This window comes from Daktulosphaira vitifoliae, unplaced genomic scaffold, assembly GCF_025091365.1.
Source record: "Daktulosphaira vitifoliae isolate Bord-2020 unplaced genomic scaffold, ASM2509136v1 Scaffold_3, whole genome shotgun sequence".
NCBI lineage: Eukaryota > Metazoa > Arthropoda > Insecta > Hemiptera > Phylloxeridae > Daktulosphaira > Daktulosphaira vitifoliae.
Genome location: NW_026099574.1, coordinates 5729166 through 5746249, shown reverse-complemented (window position 1 = coordinate 5746249; position 17084 = coordinate 5729166). Strand labels below are relative to the sequence as shown.

The following is a 17084-nucleotide window of genomic DNA, read 5'->3' as shown; positions in this document are numbered from 1 at the left end:
CAAAAAGCTTTCCTCTGCGCTCTCGATGATCTCCGCTATTGTGTTTACTGTACCGCCAATCAACCAGTCTTGTGCCGAACGCTAATAACGTGTCATAGTGTTGTAATAAAAATATTATATTTTGTTTTCGTCTTCTGTAATATAAGTGGCTGGCTTAATTCTAGTTCATTTTAATTGATAATCATGATACGCTGTCAACACATGTTGGCCATTGTGGCTTTCGTCTGTATTGCTCTACTTCCAGACTGTGGTAAATTATTATACCTATGTTTAAATTGTGCACTTGTAACTAAACGAAGCAAGAGCATTTTTTCATGTGCAATACATATTTTAAATTTTAAAAAATAATTTTTTAATTATTATTAATAGGAGAAGCCATTCACTGTTGGGTATGCTCTTCCGATACAGATCCTCGATGTGGAAACCCATTTAATATTTCAACAAACGCTTTGGGTGACTGTAGCAGAGCATCTCATTCAGCATTTCTATATCCCGTCTGCAAGAAACAAGTGCATAGATACAGTAAGTTACAGACTGATAAATTTAACACTTAGTTAAATGACCTTAAATTCTTCCAGGCAGTTAAAATCTTTCACGTTGCGATTGTAATTTTAGTATCCTTACATTGTTATCAACGATACTAGATTTATCATATTACTAAAAAAACTCAACCTTTCGTTACATCTTAAGGTCTTCTCGCCTGTCGAGATAAAATTTAGATAATTCTTCAACACACCTGATATTGTAAACAATCTATTTACCCATTGCATGCATCAGATAGAATTGTTTTAACAACATACAACGTAATATGTACTTAAATTTATTTTTGTTGATGTACTCATATGTTGTGCTATTGTAAAATAGATACAATTTAAAGTAATTTCAATTCTAAGTATATTTAAACTCATTCAAAGTATATAAAATAGATTTATTGTCTTCTAAACCAATTATTTAATAAAGGTTTGATGTACACATCAAAGTATATTTTTTCTCATCTTCAAATTTTAATGAAAATTTCTTTAATTGATTTCGTTGCAATGTAAAATGCGTCAAATAATAGTGTAAGATTGTTTTTTTAACTTCTAACACAATATAAAACGATTTTTTTTTATTTCTACTGTGTATTAATCACGTAAGATTTGGGTTAGGGTACTTTTTTCTAATAAAAATGCCGACGATGGTTTATTAGTCTTTACTGCGTTTTCGGTGTATAAACAGACAAGTAGAATACAATAGCCACCATTTAATAATTGTTCATTTAATTATTATTAACCTTACGGCCACAGTGCGTCACATTCTTTGGTAGTCTGACGGTCTTGCAAAGAACAAAACAAGTAACATATGCAATGAAACAAACCGGAAATTCGAATTTGTTAGGAGCCCGCACACTGTGTTTTAATTTTTGTAATTATTTTCATAACGAAAGCATTTTTCCACTAAAAACGAACAATAATTATAATGTTTTGTAAGTTACTAATATGTTAGTAGCTTTTTTGTAATTGATAAATTTAACACTAAATCGTCGGAAAATTTAGTCACATGTTTAAAAATCTCAAAATAAGATTTGGTTATTATTATAATTTTGTATGTACAATCTTAATGTTATTTATTCTGTTATGTTATGTTATGTATATTTAATATTTCATATTTATTATACTTTACAAAAAAATTGAATTGTTTGTCTTTAATGAAATAACATATAAGATGTATACTCATTTAAATTTTTTTCTTTAATTGTTTTTTAAATAATAATTATATAATTTCACATTTTTAATGGTTGGTTTAACTGAAAGCGATTTAAGGCTCAAGTGATTTAAATGAATATCTATATAATTTGAAAACCTATTTAATCTTCAACGTCAAAGATATTTTTATGTGATTTTTTATCCAACAGTGAGGCGAAAATGAAATTTTGCTTACATTGAAAAAAAAATCATAAATGTTATTCAAATAACGAAGTTAATTACTTTTACCATACAGGTTATAACATATCAAATATCATATTTTAATTGAAGGACATCAAAAAAATTATAGCTTAAAAAATGTCAAGATAATATTTGACAGTTTATTTACTCATGACTATATTTATATTATTATTATAATTCATTGTAACTTGTGATATTAGTTTACACCGTGCAATCAATTTTGGTTGTCAAAAATATTGTAATTAGAATTATTTTTACATCCAATTTTCACAAAAACTACTTTTTTTGTCTATAATAATATTATGATTATTACATGCAAAATAACTTAGAAAGTATTATTTTCAAAATCTACGTTAGCATTATTTAAATACCAATTGAAAAAACGTGTAAGAAAACCCTATTAAATTATTAAAAATAATTTTATTGTGCAATTAATTAGGATTTAATTTACAACTAAAAAAATACGTTACTGTGTTCATTGATTGTTGATAATCATCGATATTGTAAATTGCAAAGTTACTTTTCTTAAATCATTAAGTAATAATTTTCGATTTAACATGCTCAGTGATGTATGCGCTAAACATTGTGTAATTCTCAGATGTTTTTCGTTCAGGTGCTTAGTCTGTCTAATAGTGCACGTCAATTTGATTAAAAAAAAGTCGTACTCTATGGATGAATGTCATGCACTAAAGCCTAGTTAACAACCAATCACTTAATTTATCATTTTATTTAGAAAATAAAACTTATTCGGTCTAATTATTGTATTATGTATGCATTTCATATATTCGTGATTTATTTTTATTTTAATAAGATACAAAAAATCCTAAGTTATTTATTTTAATTTCTTGATACTTTCATTTTTCAAAATACAAGTGTTTGAATTAGGCTTAATTTGTCAATGAATTAGCAATGGCGTTTTCAAGGTTAAGAGGAAATATACATAAGACACTTTTTTATTATCCCTGCCAAAACACATATTTACCATATATTAATTTTCATCATAAAGGGGTTTCTATCTCTCATATACCTCCCCGCGAGATTGACTTTGATGAATAGGCTTTTTTAATTTTAACATTATATTATATTTTCAAGAGAATTATGACCTAGATATGTGTTGACTAACAGTGGTCAATTAGTACGTTCCGGTGTAACAACGACAAAAGTACTACTCTAGTATTAATACTTATTAATGCAAGTAGCAAGAATTATTAAACTATCTTATACTTGTTCGTTATCTTGTTAAAAAATGTAATTATGTTTGTTATATTTCAGTACTAGAAAAACATTCATTCATGAATTACAATGTCTATACTTAAAATTTAAATAAGTGTTATGTTTCCGAAACTGCCGTCAACATCAAACTCGTAGCTAAAATTTGATGTGTTATATTTTGTGAACAAAAGCAATATCTTGACTTCATTTTAACCACTTAGAATTTTCCGAAATTATACTTGTGACGTTTTGCAATTTATTTTTAGGAAGAAATTGTTATCACTTCTGTAGTTATTTAAATTATAGAACTTTTAGTTATTAAATAAATTTAAGTTTGAGAATAGCAATCATCGACGTGAATAAATTTCTATTCACTAATGAACGGAAACGGATGACACAGAAGCTATTAATTGATGACTATTATAAAATATTATTTTACGATTATTATTTTGCTTTGATTGGCATTGATTAGAATTGATAATTGCTAGTATTTCCTTTTATCGAGTTCGTGAAGCTCCGAAAATACTGAGGCGCTTTCACCTTTCCGATCTCTTACCCATGTCTTTTCTCTTCATTTTTTCCAACGCTGCAGTTTGTATAGTTATCTGGTCTATCGATGGATATCATGATATTTTTGCACCTGCTGACTACTGTTTTTGTTGTATGCGCTTATTATGATTTCTTCATTTTTTTTATAAATGACCAATCGATTCGCTACAGATAGTCTTTTCAACGGTATTGTCGGTTGATTTCACGGATTCTTTACTGAAGAAAATCTGACAGAGGAGCGATTTCCCGGCGACAGAGCGAGACTCTATTCACACGCTTCTTAAGTACTTTTCTATGAACGCTCGACTCCTCTGTTCTAAGTCTGATTGGTGAATCTATTATTTTTATCATACTTACGGTGCAATATTATAATTCTGATACAAAAACATAACAATACATTTATTTTATAACGGCTTGTTAATAAATGATAGAGCAATTTTTTTAAACGTCAGGTACAAATAACAGTCTTTACAAAGATCCGCATCTTTGTAACAAAACTATTAATAATCAATTTAATTTTTTTAATATTTTGAAGAATAAATGTTTTATTTTTAATGGTAAAAGATAATTTTTCAATCACGAACGAGAACTACTCAAAATATTTTATTTCTTTATATAAAAAAAAATAATTATTATTTTTTTGTATTATTATTTTTCAAGTATGAAAAAGAAATTTTGATTTTTGTAACACTTAGAACATATAACACTATTTTAATCTGACTAGAAAATCTGTTTATTTTTCCTTGTGTTATATTACCAAATTGACAGTGTCTTTTGTTTACTTTATTTAGACCGTGACCTTAATCTTCTGAATAAAAAAAAATTTGTTAAAAAAAATGTTCATTTTAAAACAGTAGTATTTTTTTCATTAATGTTTTGATATGTTATTTTAACGACTGTTTGAAAATAAGAAACCACTTGACCAAGTCGTCAAATAATTCACTGATGCGTGTACGAATGTCAACCTTCATCAGGAAATAGGATCTCTTAAAAATATAATAATACTGTACCACATATTGATCGATTTTTTTGGGAGGCGAGACCTTGGACTAGTATGATCAAAATAGAAACTGGGCCGTGCAAATAGTTTATCAAAAGTAACTAAAAATTATTAGTTTATAAAATTATTATTTTTATGAGATACAAAAGTAGAATATTTCTTTTTATTAGTACTTGGGTTTAATTGATATTCATAAGTATTTGTTTATTCTATATTTTCTTTTCTATAAATTTTTAAATATAATTATGGAACAAGACATACTAAATAATCGAAACATTAAAAAATTATTTGATTTACTTTTTGTTAATAAATATTGAGCATTGTAACTTGTTGAAGAAACTATAAGGATTCTCATATAGCGACTGTAAAACACTAAAATATCTAGCTATATATTTTGTGGCTATTTAGATTAAAATTTAAAATAAGTGTAAATTTTACAATATACTAACAATCTCAAATAACTTTGGCGTTTTACATACAAATCTATGTGAAACATCTTTGAAATTCTATACATTATTTTGTACTATTTAGTCAATACTTTGAATATAGTTTTAAGTTACATATATCTTCTATATAACGTGTTTTTGTTGACCAAAAAAAAAAAAAAAATTCAGTAATATTTAGTACATAGTTATAGTGGGCACGATTATGTCATATCTTAAAATTCTATAATACAATTGCACTTTATATTATTATGAGTGTTAAAAAAATGTCTTCTTTAATATTAAATAATTAGACTTCAAATATTTTGTAGAAAAATTTTAAATATATTTCTTATAAACGTTGCGTATAATTATTATAGTTTAAGTATATTCATTTATAGAGTTTGTTAACGATATCGTTATCGCTGACTATTTTAATTTTTTCCGCGTTATCAATTATTTTTAAAATAAACGAAAAAAAAATATTATTTGAATTTTGGTCACTTTGTGATAAAATATTTGATATTAGGCCAAAAACAGTTCGTGAAAATCTTATTAATATTTTTTTGTATTAAAGTATATTATTAAATATAAAATTGAGATAGGACGAAAAATGATATTTATTGATACAAAATCACATTCTTAGATTAGGTTTTTTATTATGACATTGTTGTTACTCCTATTTGTAAACGAAGTATATAACAAAGCAATGTATGAGGAAAATTCGAGAAAGAAATTAAAAAATTAGAAAATTTACAGCACACAACTGGTTAAAACTCAATCTGAAAAATAAAATGAAATAATTAGGCCAAAAATAAAAAATCTTAGATGATGGTGATGATGTTTCATTTTTTAAAGTTTAAATTTTATTTTTGAAAAGAACAAATTTTGTTTTCAGTTATGACAATGCAATAAAAAAATATAAACAGTACTTAAAATATTTTATTATTATTATTTAAAACTAAAATACTGAAACTGTAATACTATTATTCAATAAAGAACAATTTCGTTCATTTAATATAAACAATATATAGAAGGGTGTTCAGTAAGTAAGGAAACTGTATTCCATCGTTCTCAATGTTTGTAACAATTTACCTATTTCTTAATTTACTGAACACTCTGTATAATGATAAAGTTTTGTACCAAAAATAAAAAAACTTATTTCTTCATATTAAAAATTAATTTGAAAATATTTAATTATCGTTATGAGATGTAGCTATTTACTATATTATTTTGATATTAATATCATTATCTGATTTGGTTGGTATACCGTAGTCTGATTTTTACAGCAATGATAACTTAACGGTATTCTTGAAAATAAAAAAACGGTGAACACATTTAAAATTAAAATTTAATTTTTGAATATAATTTTTTTTTCGATATCAATTATTTTTTCATACAATACAATTTTTTTTTCAATTTTGCGATATGTCGTTGAAATTCAGTATGATATCAATATCCAAAATATCGTTGACGAACCCTATTAATTTATTTATTAATTGGAATTTTTATTTTGGTTTTTAATGTCTCATTATTATTTTACAGTGGACACTGGCGAAGTAGTGATTGTGAGGTCGTGTGCTTGGTCAACAGACAGCTCAAACGACGATGGTCCTTGCCACATTAATACTAAACCTAATGTTCGTATTGAATATTGTAGTACCTGCGAACAAGATTTCTGCAACGCTGCTGCGACTATAGGAAGTACAATGTTCTTGACCATATTGCTGGCAATTACAATCAAGCTCATCCCCAACATATTTTGAGAATAACATTTTTTATCGCTTGTCTCCTATAAAAACAAAAATTTTCTTTGAACGATTACTTATCGTTCTCGTTAAACTATACCGTATATTTAAGTATAGATTGTTTAATTTGTGTATTATAAAAGTTAATACACGTTTTGTTATTCATTGTTAACACAATACGAATTTAATTACCAATAATTAATAGTTTATATTTATTAATATTTTAGTTTTTAAGAAATATAAACTTATTAGAAATATAGATAGGTAATATAATATTATATAAATAATAAGTTTTAATTTGTTTATTACAAAGATTTTTTAAGTTTTTTTTTTTTTATATTTTTTTATGTTTATCTGTAATTAAAGAGATGATTTTTAGTCATTTATATTAATGACTAAATTAATATTGTCTAATTTATAGACACGTTTACACTGTACATTTAATATGTTGTCTTTAATGGAGACTACTATTCTTTGATTATAGTTCATGGGATTTCTATGTATTAGAATCTATCATTTTGCTGAGAAAGTATAGTTTTATCAAAATGTGTCTTGTGGCAATAATGAAATAACTTTTACTTGAGGATCATTTAATAGTACTTTATAAAAATTATCTTTCTTTTTTATACTTTTATATTTATTATTATTTCACGTGTCTCTTCTATTTTAATAGAAGATTGGTCAAGCCTGAATATTTTTATCGAGTATCCGTCCAAAAAACAACCATGCAATCAATGGCATAAATTGCCTAGACATGTTGTGATGTGAAAATTTTGTATAAAGCATATATAATCTAATATAGCATCTTTATCGTGTAAAAATTATAATTCTAAACGCTTTTGTTTGTAAATGCATTATTATAGTTGTGATTTGATTACATTAAATTTTTAAATGGTTTTTTATATAAGAGTTTAAGTATTTATGTTGTTCGTATAAAAAATTATTTAGCCTCAAAGTTGAACAAAATAAAAATTCCCATTGGTAACTTAAAAATTGAAAGTTTACTAAAGAACTTTTCAATAACGTTAAAAATTACTCTCAAATTTTGTTTTGATAATGAATCGGTTGGATTATACCTTGAAACAGTATTTTGGTTAATGCAAATTTGTGTTTATAATTTAAAATAATAACTGATGTAGAGGCACAAGTAAAGTTATATTAATCATCAGGTGGATCTCCACTCACTTTTGTACTTACAACTTCTGCAATAATAATTAAAATTTGTTATCGATCAGTCTTTTGTAGATAATTTACTAATAGCTCAATCAGATTTATACATACATTTCCTTTTGAAAAAATTTAAGCTTTACATTCATAGGGTAAGTGTTATAAATATATATATATATAAATTTTTAATTTAATAAAAAAAAGTTATTTCAATTCATACTTTTGAAGATATTGTGTGAAACATCGTTAAAGGATTACTCGGTACATATGCTGAAATACAAATTAACTTTAATAATCAAATCATTATATAGAGGAATATCTCCACATCCAAATTTAATTTATTGACATAAGGGTCGTCGTGAATCTTTTAACATTTTTTTTATGTCTCGAATAATGTAGTTATTTCTATTAGTCGTTCATAAAATGCTATAGGCGTTACATTAACAGTTTTATCTTACTCAATTTTAATTTGAAAATGTCATTATATTGATGCCCGATACTCTAATCTAATTTTAGATTAGGATAGCACATCGTAAGGAAAAATGTATGTTAACAATTGTTATATATTTTTCTACTTAATACAAAGAAATGAAAATGTATAGTTTGATGAGTAATAAATTAACATTTTATTTTTATTAGAAGTATAAGTTCAATTCTTTTATATAATTAATTAATGAATGCGTTTTTACATTTAATTTAATACTTCAGAATTTGAGTGTACTCAAATCTTTTTATAAAAACTAGCTTTTTCAACTTAACTTCGAAATTGTTCCGGAAATACTGCGTCCTTTAAACATATATCAAATTAAAGCTTTTTTCATGTAATATAAAATGAAAAAAAACATTTTTCTTACGATTTATCTTCTGTGTGCAAATAACTGCTATGATTAAAAACATGCTATTTTTGTGCTAAAATTTTCGACTTTCGATTTTATATTTTCAACTTAAATTCACAATTTTTATTTTATAATCATTATATGTTTATTACTTTCAATACATTTTTCGAAAAGTTATAGCATTTTTAAGTTGAAAATTTAAAATCGAAAATTTTAACACAAAAATAGCGTTTTTTTAACTACGGCAGCCGATTACATGCAGAAGATAAAGTGTCGGGACAAATTTTTTTTTTTAATTTTATAGCACATAAAATAAGCTTTAATTTGATATATGTTTAAAGGACGCAGTATTTCCGGAACACTTTCAAAAGTCAAGTTGAAAAAGTTAATGTTTTGTGAAAAAGTTGTCATTTTAAATCCTCTGTGGGCAGGTAAAGAGTCAAATTTATAAAAAAAAATATACTAAATGAAAAGTAATGATATCATGCGTCTATATAAAAAAAAATTATATTGATTCGGTTATTTTTAAAAAAGTTATGGCAATTTTAAGAAAAAAAATTGAAAAAATTTCGAAAATTAGCGATTTTTAAATTTGTAATTTTTTTGGAGGTTTCCCTCATTTACGTGGAACGAGGGAAATTTTTTCAATTTTTGAGGGTAATGTCTTCGACTAGATACGATTTGTGATCTTTTGACATATCATTGAAAGAAATCGGTTCGGTGAAATCTGAGAAAAAATGGTAACAGACACAAAAAAAAACACATCATAGTAAAATCAATACCTTCTCAGCTTCGCATCGAAGCTAAAAAAAATGTTTCTTACGATTTATCTTCTGTGTGCAAATAACTGCAATGATTAAAAACATGCTATTTTTGTGCTAAAATTTTCGACTTTCGATTTTATATTTTCAACTTAAATTCACAATTTTTATTTTATAATCACTATATGTTTATTACTTTCATTTAACATACTTTTTTAAAAATTGGACTATTTTCCTTTATATATATTAATTAATTTCAGGGTTATTACTAAGTAACACGCTAGGCTTAAAAACAATGATTCAATTTCATTAAAGCATGGAACGTTCTTTTTCTGAGTATACAGAGGGGTTTAATACTTGAAACATACGTATAAAAAGTAGAATTTTTCAACTTACATTTTGAAAAAGTTCTGGAAATACTATTGTTTAAACAATAAAATATGTTGTTTAAACATATGTCAAGTTAAAGCTTACAATAAAAATTATAAGTTCAAAAAAAAAATTTTGTCCCTACACCTTTTCTTCTGTAAGAAAATGGCCGTCGAATTAAACGAAAAATGTAATTTTTATGTAAAAACCACTGTTTAACATGAAATATTTCAATACTTAAAAAAACTGCCACAATTTTTTGAAAAATGAACAAATTAAAATAATTTTTTTTATATTAAAACCTTAGATATTTTCTTTCGTTTAATATAAATTTTTTGGAAATCTGACTCTAAACCTGCCCACAGGGGGATTCTAAAAAACAACTTTTGGACACAAATTAAGCTTTTTCAATGTAATTTTTATAAAGTTAAATTTATTTAACTTAATTTTTGAAAATTAATTAAAATACGAGGTTCGAATTCGCCTGTGACAATTAATATTTTGTATTTTGTTTTAAGTTAGAAAAAAAATTTCAAATCATTTGATATTTATTTCGTTTAGATTCAATAACTTCAATAAATATCAAGAATCTCATCACTGTAGTCTCCCCTCGCGAGAAGAAATTTCTTATTCATGTTAATATTATTTTATTATGTGGTTTTTTTATGGGAGCGATTTATTTTCCCAACCCACACTTGACCTACTTTTTTCTTCAACGACATGTCAATGACTATAATTCTTATTTAGTTGAAGATATTACCCTCAAAATATGAAAAAAAAACCTTAATCAAATAAAAATTAGATTTACCAGCTTTACTCATACAAACAATTAAAATCATTAATTTCTGATATTTTTAAAGTATTTATTGTCGAATTAGATTTGATATAATAAAAGCATTCAACTACAAAAAGTAAATAGTTTTACTTTGTAATCTGTTAATTTTTTAACTCTATTTGTGTGTGCTACTACCAGTCTATAACATTCAAAATTTTTTTGAAACATATTGCTGTTTAAAATATAAATCTTAAAAAAAAAAAATGATTTTTAGTTTTACCTGAATTTAATAATCGATTTTTACGATTATTATCAAATTTTATAATACGCTCAATTGAATAGATCTTCTTAACAACTTTTTTTATTGGTTTTTTAGTTAAAGTAAATCATTAAAATGAATACAGTTCTACATATTTCAATAATTACAATTATGTAAAAATATTACAATTATTGTAGAATTTTTTTTAACGCCAAAATTTTATTAGAAATGATTTCTATTTAAGTGATTTATTACGATAAAAATACAAAAAAATATTAAGTTTTTCTGTTAAATTTACCGTAAATAGTAGTTATAAAATTTTCTGACTATATTAATCTTAACAATACCATTTTATTTAATTTAATAATGTCAATTTCAAGTTGAGCTAAAAGTTATGGCAATCTTTTTCTTCTTCTTTTTCTTCCTCGCCTTAATCCCAACTACTTGAGGTCGGCCACCCTTATCCTAAACTTTCACTTGACACGATCTCCCACATCTCTACGCTCACATCAGCTGTCCTCATATCGCATTCAATAGTATCCTTCCATCTCTTTTTTGGTCTTCCTCTACCTCTTCTTCCTTCAACATTAATTTCTATAACTGTTCTCACAGCTTCCGATTCTTCTCTCCTCATTACATGACCAAACTATCTAAATCTATATTCTCTAATCTTATCATCGATTGACGCTACACCTATACTCCCTCTTATATACTCGTTCCTTATCCTAATTCTCTAGTCACTCCACTCATCCATCTAAGCATTCTCATCCGTCTAGCACTCTGAATCATACATCATAGTTGGCCTCACTACAGTCTTGTAGAATTTACCTTTCAGCCTCATTGGAATTCTTCTATCGCATAAGACGCCAGACGCTTCTCTCCACTTCAACCACCCACACTTAATTCTGTGTCTTACATCCTCGTCAATACCACCACTTTTTTGCACAAATGACCCTAAATACTTAAAACTCTCCACCTCTCCAATCACATCCTCACCTATAGTCACTGACCTCCTCATTTCACCTACCTCGTGTTCTCTTTTGTCAAACTCGTACTCTATATACTCTGTCTTACTTCTACTTATTCTTGAACCCTTTTCTTCAAGAGCTGATCTCCACACCTGTAGCCTTTAATTAATTTCCTCCTATTAACACTATATCGTCAGCAAACAACATGCACCACGGCACCTTTCCTTGTATTTCTCTAGTAATTTATTCCATTACTATAGAGAATAACCTTAAAGCAGAACCTTGGTGCACTCCTACTCTTACCCGAAAGTCTTCCGATACTCCTCCTACGCTTTTTACCCTAGTACAAGTGCCATCATATATATCTTTTATTATATTAATGTACCTTTTCGGGACTCCTTTTCTCATTAATGCCCACTTTAAAACCTCTCTCGGTACTCTATCATACGATTTCTCAAAATCTATAAATACCATACACAGCTTTTTCTTCTTTTCTTTAAACTTTTCTTTTAGTTGCCTTACACAAAATACTGGCTCCATTGCTGACTTACCAGGCATAAATTCAAACTGGTTTTTAAATACCGATGTCTCATTTCTTATTCTCTTATCTATTACCTTTTCCCAAATTTTCATACTATGACTCGTAAGCTTTATGCCTCTATAATTTCCACACATGTCACCTTTACCTTTAAATATCGGCACCACAATACTATCCCTCCATTCATTTGGAATTTTCCCTTCTTATTAGATTTTATTTAAAAGTTCTTTCAACCACCTTATGCCAACACCACCTAATATTTTCCATACTAGCTAAAAGTTATGACAATAAATTCATTATTTTTTTTTATTGAAAACTTTCACAAAAAAAGTAGGTGAAATATTTATTTATTTAAAACATTTTATACAGGCAAAGCCCAAAATATACATAACAGTCATCAAAAACATCATTCATAAAAATTAGTGAGAAACAAGTAACAAAAGAATATTTAAATATACATTGATACAAAATATAAATTAAAACAACATAAACGAGGATTAATTAAAATAAATCGAAAACTGGATCATTATTAGCTAACCACATAAGGCGAATCATTGGGGCGGAGTCAAGGAAATGAGAAGGGGTATGGAGGATGAGGAATGTAGTGTAAGAACGGGTGGTGCGAAGAGGGATTTTAAATCTTAGAAGGCTAAGAAGTTAGCTAGAGTCTATTTTGTTGGATAGGAGGTTATTTAAGAAGGAGAGGTTTGAATTGTGGAGTCGATCGGCAAGGCTGGAGAGATGTAGGGTTAATAGGACAGGGGAGTAATCATGAGCAGTATGAGGGATATTGAGGCGGTATGCTGCCAGGTTTAAAAATTTTCTTTAAATCCTTTCTAGTGATTCGCTTGCGCAAGCCGTTTGGGGATTCCAAAGAACAGAGCCGTATTCTAGGATGGGGCGAACAAGGGAGGTGTAGAGAGTTTTAAGAGGGTTAGATAATTTAAATTCTTGAGTAATACGGGAGATGAAACTAAGGAGTTTGAGGGCTTTACAGGAAATATGTTGGATGTGTTTGTTTGGAGAAAGATTGTGAGTGAGAATAAACCCAAGATCACGTATTGACTCAGAGGGACGAATTAAAGGAATGTTATTAATAGAATAAGGAAACGCAATGTGAGAATTACGCCGGAAGAATGACATGATTGAGCATTTATTAATATTGAGAGAGAAGTCAAGGGATTCACTTTAGTTAGTAAACTGCAATAGATCTTCTTGTAGTAAGTGGCAGTCAGATAAGGAATTGATACGGAGGAAAAGTTTCATGTCGTCAGCAAATATCAGTAATTTGGAATAACGGAGGACTGATGGTGCGGAATTGATGAAAAGAGCAAACAGAAGAGGAGAAAGAATTGCAACTTGGGGTACTCCAGAAGATGTATAGAAGATATCGGAGGTTGAATGGGAAGTTCAAACAAAATATTGACGATCGGATAAATAAGAGTAAACCCAAGACAGTAGAGGATTACCAATACCTAGATTATCCAGAGTTTTAATTAGAATACTGTGATCTACTTTATCGAATTCCTTCGAGAAGTCCTTGTAAATGACATCTACTTGACTTTGCTGATTAAAGGAATCATATATGTAGGATGAGAGAATGAGGTTACAAGTGATTGTTGAACGACCTGGACGAAATTCATGTTGTTCATCACATAAAATATTATTGAGGATAGGATGGATAGAATTAATAACAATAGCTACAAATAGTTTAGATATGTGAGAAAGCGTGGTTATTGGACGGTAATTTGTTACTTGAGACGGGTCACCAGTTTTAAGTATCGGAGAAATAGAGCCAAGCTTAAGTGAGGAAGGGAAGAACCCGGAATCAAAAGATTTTTGACATAACAGGAGAAGTGGCCAGGCAATAACATCCCTTAAGATAAATAAAAAGTGGCCTCGTATTCCATCAGGGCCGATAGTTTTATTGTTACGAAGGGAAACAGAAATTTACTAACATCGTTAATTGTGAACTCTATTTTGGAGGGTAAGAAGGAGAAATTGGGGGGAAGTTGTGCTGGACAAGATAAAGAATTGAGAGAAGGGGTATTTACAGAGGAAAAATAATTAGAAAAAATATTAGCTACTTCTTTAAGGTAGGTACTAGAAACATTATTAAACACTACATGCGTGGGTGATGTACGAGATGAGCGGGTTTTGCGTACAAAAGACCAAAAAGAACGAAGGTTATTTAAAAGAGATGATTCTGTACGGGGAATGTAGTACTGTACATGTACTGGACCCCACTGTGCTGAATTTTAAATATTTAAAATATCCATTAATTTGTTATACAATAGTGATTTTATTCATTGTCAGATATCAACCATCACTTATCTAAAAAATGCTTCAACACTACTTTACTAAACCTCACTGTACTTTACCTTTTTTTTCTGTTGGTTATAAAAATTATATATTACTATTAGTAAGATTTTAGTACTCAATTCATAATAAATGTACAGTATAAATAAATTGGAGTAGTATTCTACCATAAGTTTGCTTAAGTACACTATAAAAATTGACGATTTTAAATAGTAATATTTTTAATGGTACATAAGTATTCATAACAATACAATAATAAAACTTAAAAAATTTTTTCTTCTTGAACAATAACAGTATCTTTTTTATATGTATCCATTTCTGCCCAACAACTTTTTTCGCACGAATATATTAATGCAGTTCCATATTCTAAGTGTCCACTTCCATGAAAGTTTTCTCCGTTCACAAATTTTAAATAAGTAATTAATGAAGGAAGAATTTGAAGTTCAAATATTAATTTCCCTTGGCAGTTACAGCATTTAAGAGGCTCTTCTTGTTCATATAAGAATAAGGGTTTACCTCCATCTCGACAATATCTGAAAAAATGATATATGTATGTTGACTATTATAATAAAATTAAGCTATACATTTTACCTTAAAATTTGACCAGGATTTTTTCTTATTGTTGATGCAAATGTTTCAAAAAGTTTATCACCATGTATTGGAATACTCTTTTCATAACTTTCATTTTTATCTTCAACAAGAATTTGGTTATTTTGAAAATTACTAAAATTTTTATCAAATAATTCTTTTTTTGGAATTTCTTCAAAAGCCACAGAAATATAAAAAGGCTTAAAGAGTATATTTTTACTGTGTGATATCTAAAAAGAAAGTCATATACTAAAAGTTCAATATATCTTTTTTACAACTAAGTATAAAATTATTAAAATTTATATTTCTTAAAATACTATAGGAATTTAAAATTGGTTTTATTCCATTTTATTAACTTTGCATTTTTAAAAATATAATCTATTCTAAATAATTTACTCACTAATTAAATTACATAACGATTAAAAGAAAGATAGATTTAAATTTTTATTAGAAAAAGTTACAATATCATATTAAGTTTTTATTTTGGTTCTGCTTAATTAGTTAAGAATTTTATATAATTTAATTATATTTTTTCAAACATTTGTTTGATTAGAATAGATTTAAATATTTTCTTTTAAAACATTAATGAGATATCTATAAGTAAAAATTCTTAGATAGACTTTTTCCAATTAATTAAACTGAGCAGCTAATTCAACATTTTTGGTCACAATACAATTATTGATCAATTTAAACTCACTTGTGGTACTTCTTTTTTACTATCTAAAAGTTGAATAATATCAACAGATGGCATTTGAATTGTTTCAACTAAAATATTTTCATCTACATCAGAATTTTCTATTTCTGCACTTGATGTAGAATATAGTTCAGTAGCGGCTAAACTTTTACTTAAATTTCCATTTTCTTCCACAAGGGATGCCTCACCCCAATCATCAGCATCGTCACACCATTCGATAAATGTTGAGGATTTTCTATTTTCTTCATTGTTATCCAATGTTTTCCATTGTCTTCTTAAGCATATCCAACTAAAAATATAATTTATTATTAATATGAATCATCCATTACTTTACATCAACCTATGTTCATAATTTCATGAATCAGTATATACCTTTCTGATTTATTCCAACAACTAGGATTAACACATGCATGAATATACAATGTCCTATGATAATCTGAATTTGAAAGAGGAGCATATATTTGAGCTAATAAAGGTATATTAAGACCACACAATGGACATTGTGGCAATATATTGCTTTCTTCTGGTATATTCTATAAAAAACATCTTGTTTAACCGAGAAAGATATTTTAAATAAAATAATAATTATTTACTGGAAATCCACCGATTTTATTAGTCATAAAGGAATCATCAAGGGAGTTAGCAGAAATTGGCTCATCAACAAAACCTACTAAAACCTTATTCGATGCTTTAGCCATAACAACAAAGTATTTTTAATGTTCTCGCTGATTTCTGAAGATACTTTCATAAAATTCAGAAAGAAAAAAATATCTTAAAAGAATTTTTCTTGCTGTTAATAACTGCCCTACACTACTTCTATCAAAACATTAAACAATTTTATGTTAAATTTAAATATGCTCCTTATCAATTACACCACTCAGTTATCTGATAAGAAATGGTAACATCACAAAGAGATCCAGACAACCACTTTAAATATCTCATACTTAATTTAAC

The 17084-nt window shown here is 27.2% G+C and overlaps 2 protein-coding genes across 2 annotated transcripts; one reads left to right on the top strand and one right to left on the bottom strand.

Annotated features, from left to right (window-relative positions):
• Nucleotides 1-7445, top strand: LOC126901093 (uncharacterized). Its single transcript, XM_050677317.1, has 3 exons — nt 1-250; nt 370-522; nt 6654-7445. The coding sequence occupies exons 1-3, from the start codon at nt 184-186 to the stop codon at nt 6872-6874; spliced, it is 441 nt and encodes a 146-aa protein (XP_050533274.1). The 5' UTR covers nt 1-183; the 3' UTR covers nt 6875-7445.
• Nucleotides 7446-15051: 7606 nt separating this feature from the next.
• On the bottom strand, nt 15052-17021 carry LOC126901092 (programmed cell death protein 2-like). The gene is made up of 5 exons (XM_050677316.1): nt 16724-17021; nt 16503-16663; nt 16134-16419; nt 15440-15666; nt 15052-15381 (listed from the first exon to the last, which is right to left on the bottom strand). The coding sequence occupies exons 1-5, from the start codon at nt 16826-16828 to the stop codon at nt 15111-15113; spliced, it is 1050 nt and encodes a 349-aa protein (XP_050533273.1). The 5' UTR covers nt 16829-17021; the 3' UTR covers nt 15052-15110.
• Nucleotides 17022-17084: the final 63 nt, after the last annotated feature.

Bases quoted from the DNA above. Each gene is read 5' to 3' on its own strand.
- LOC126901093 (XM_050677317.1), top strand. From the start codon at position 184: ATGATACGCTGTCAACACATGTTGGCCATTGTGGCTTTCGTCTGTATT. The intron at 251-369 runs GTAAATTATTAT...TATTATTAATAG, and splicing joins TGCTCTACTTCCAGACTGTG to GAGAAGCCATTCACTGTTGG. The intron at 523-6,653 runs GTAAGTTACAGA...ATTATTTTACAG, and splicing joins GAAACAAGTGCATAGATACA to TGGACACTGGCGAAGTAGTG.
- LOC126901092 (XM_050677316.1), bottom strand. From the start codon at position 16,828: ATGGCTAAAGCATCGAATAAGGTTTTAGTAGGTTTTGTTGATGAGCCA. The intron at 15,667-16,133 runs GTGAGTTTAAAT...CTTTCTTTTTAG, and splicing joins GTAAAAAAGAAGTACCACAA to ATATCACACAGTAAAAATAT. The intron at 15,382-15,439 runs GTAAAATGTATA...TCATTTTTTCAG, and splicing joins AATCCTGGTCAAATTTTAAG to ATATTGTCGAGATGGAGGTA.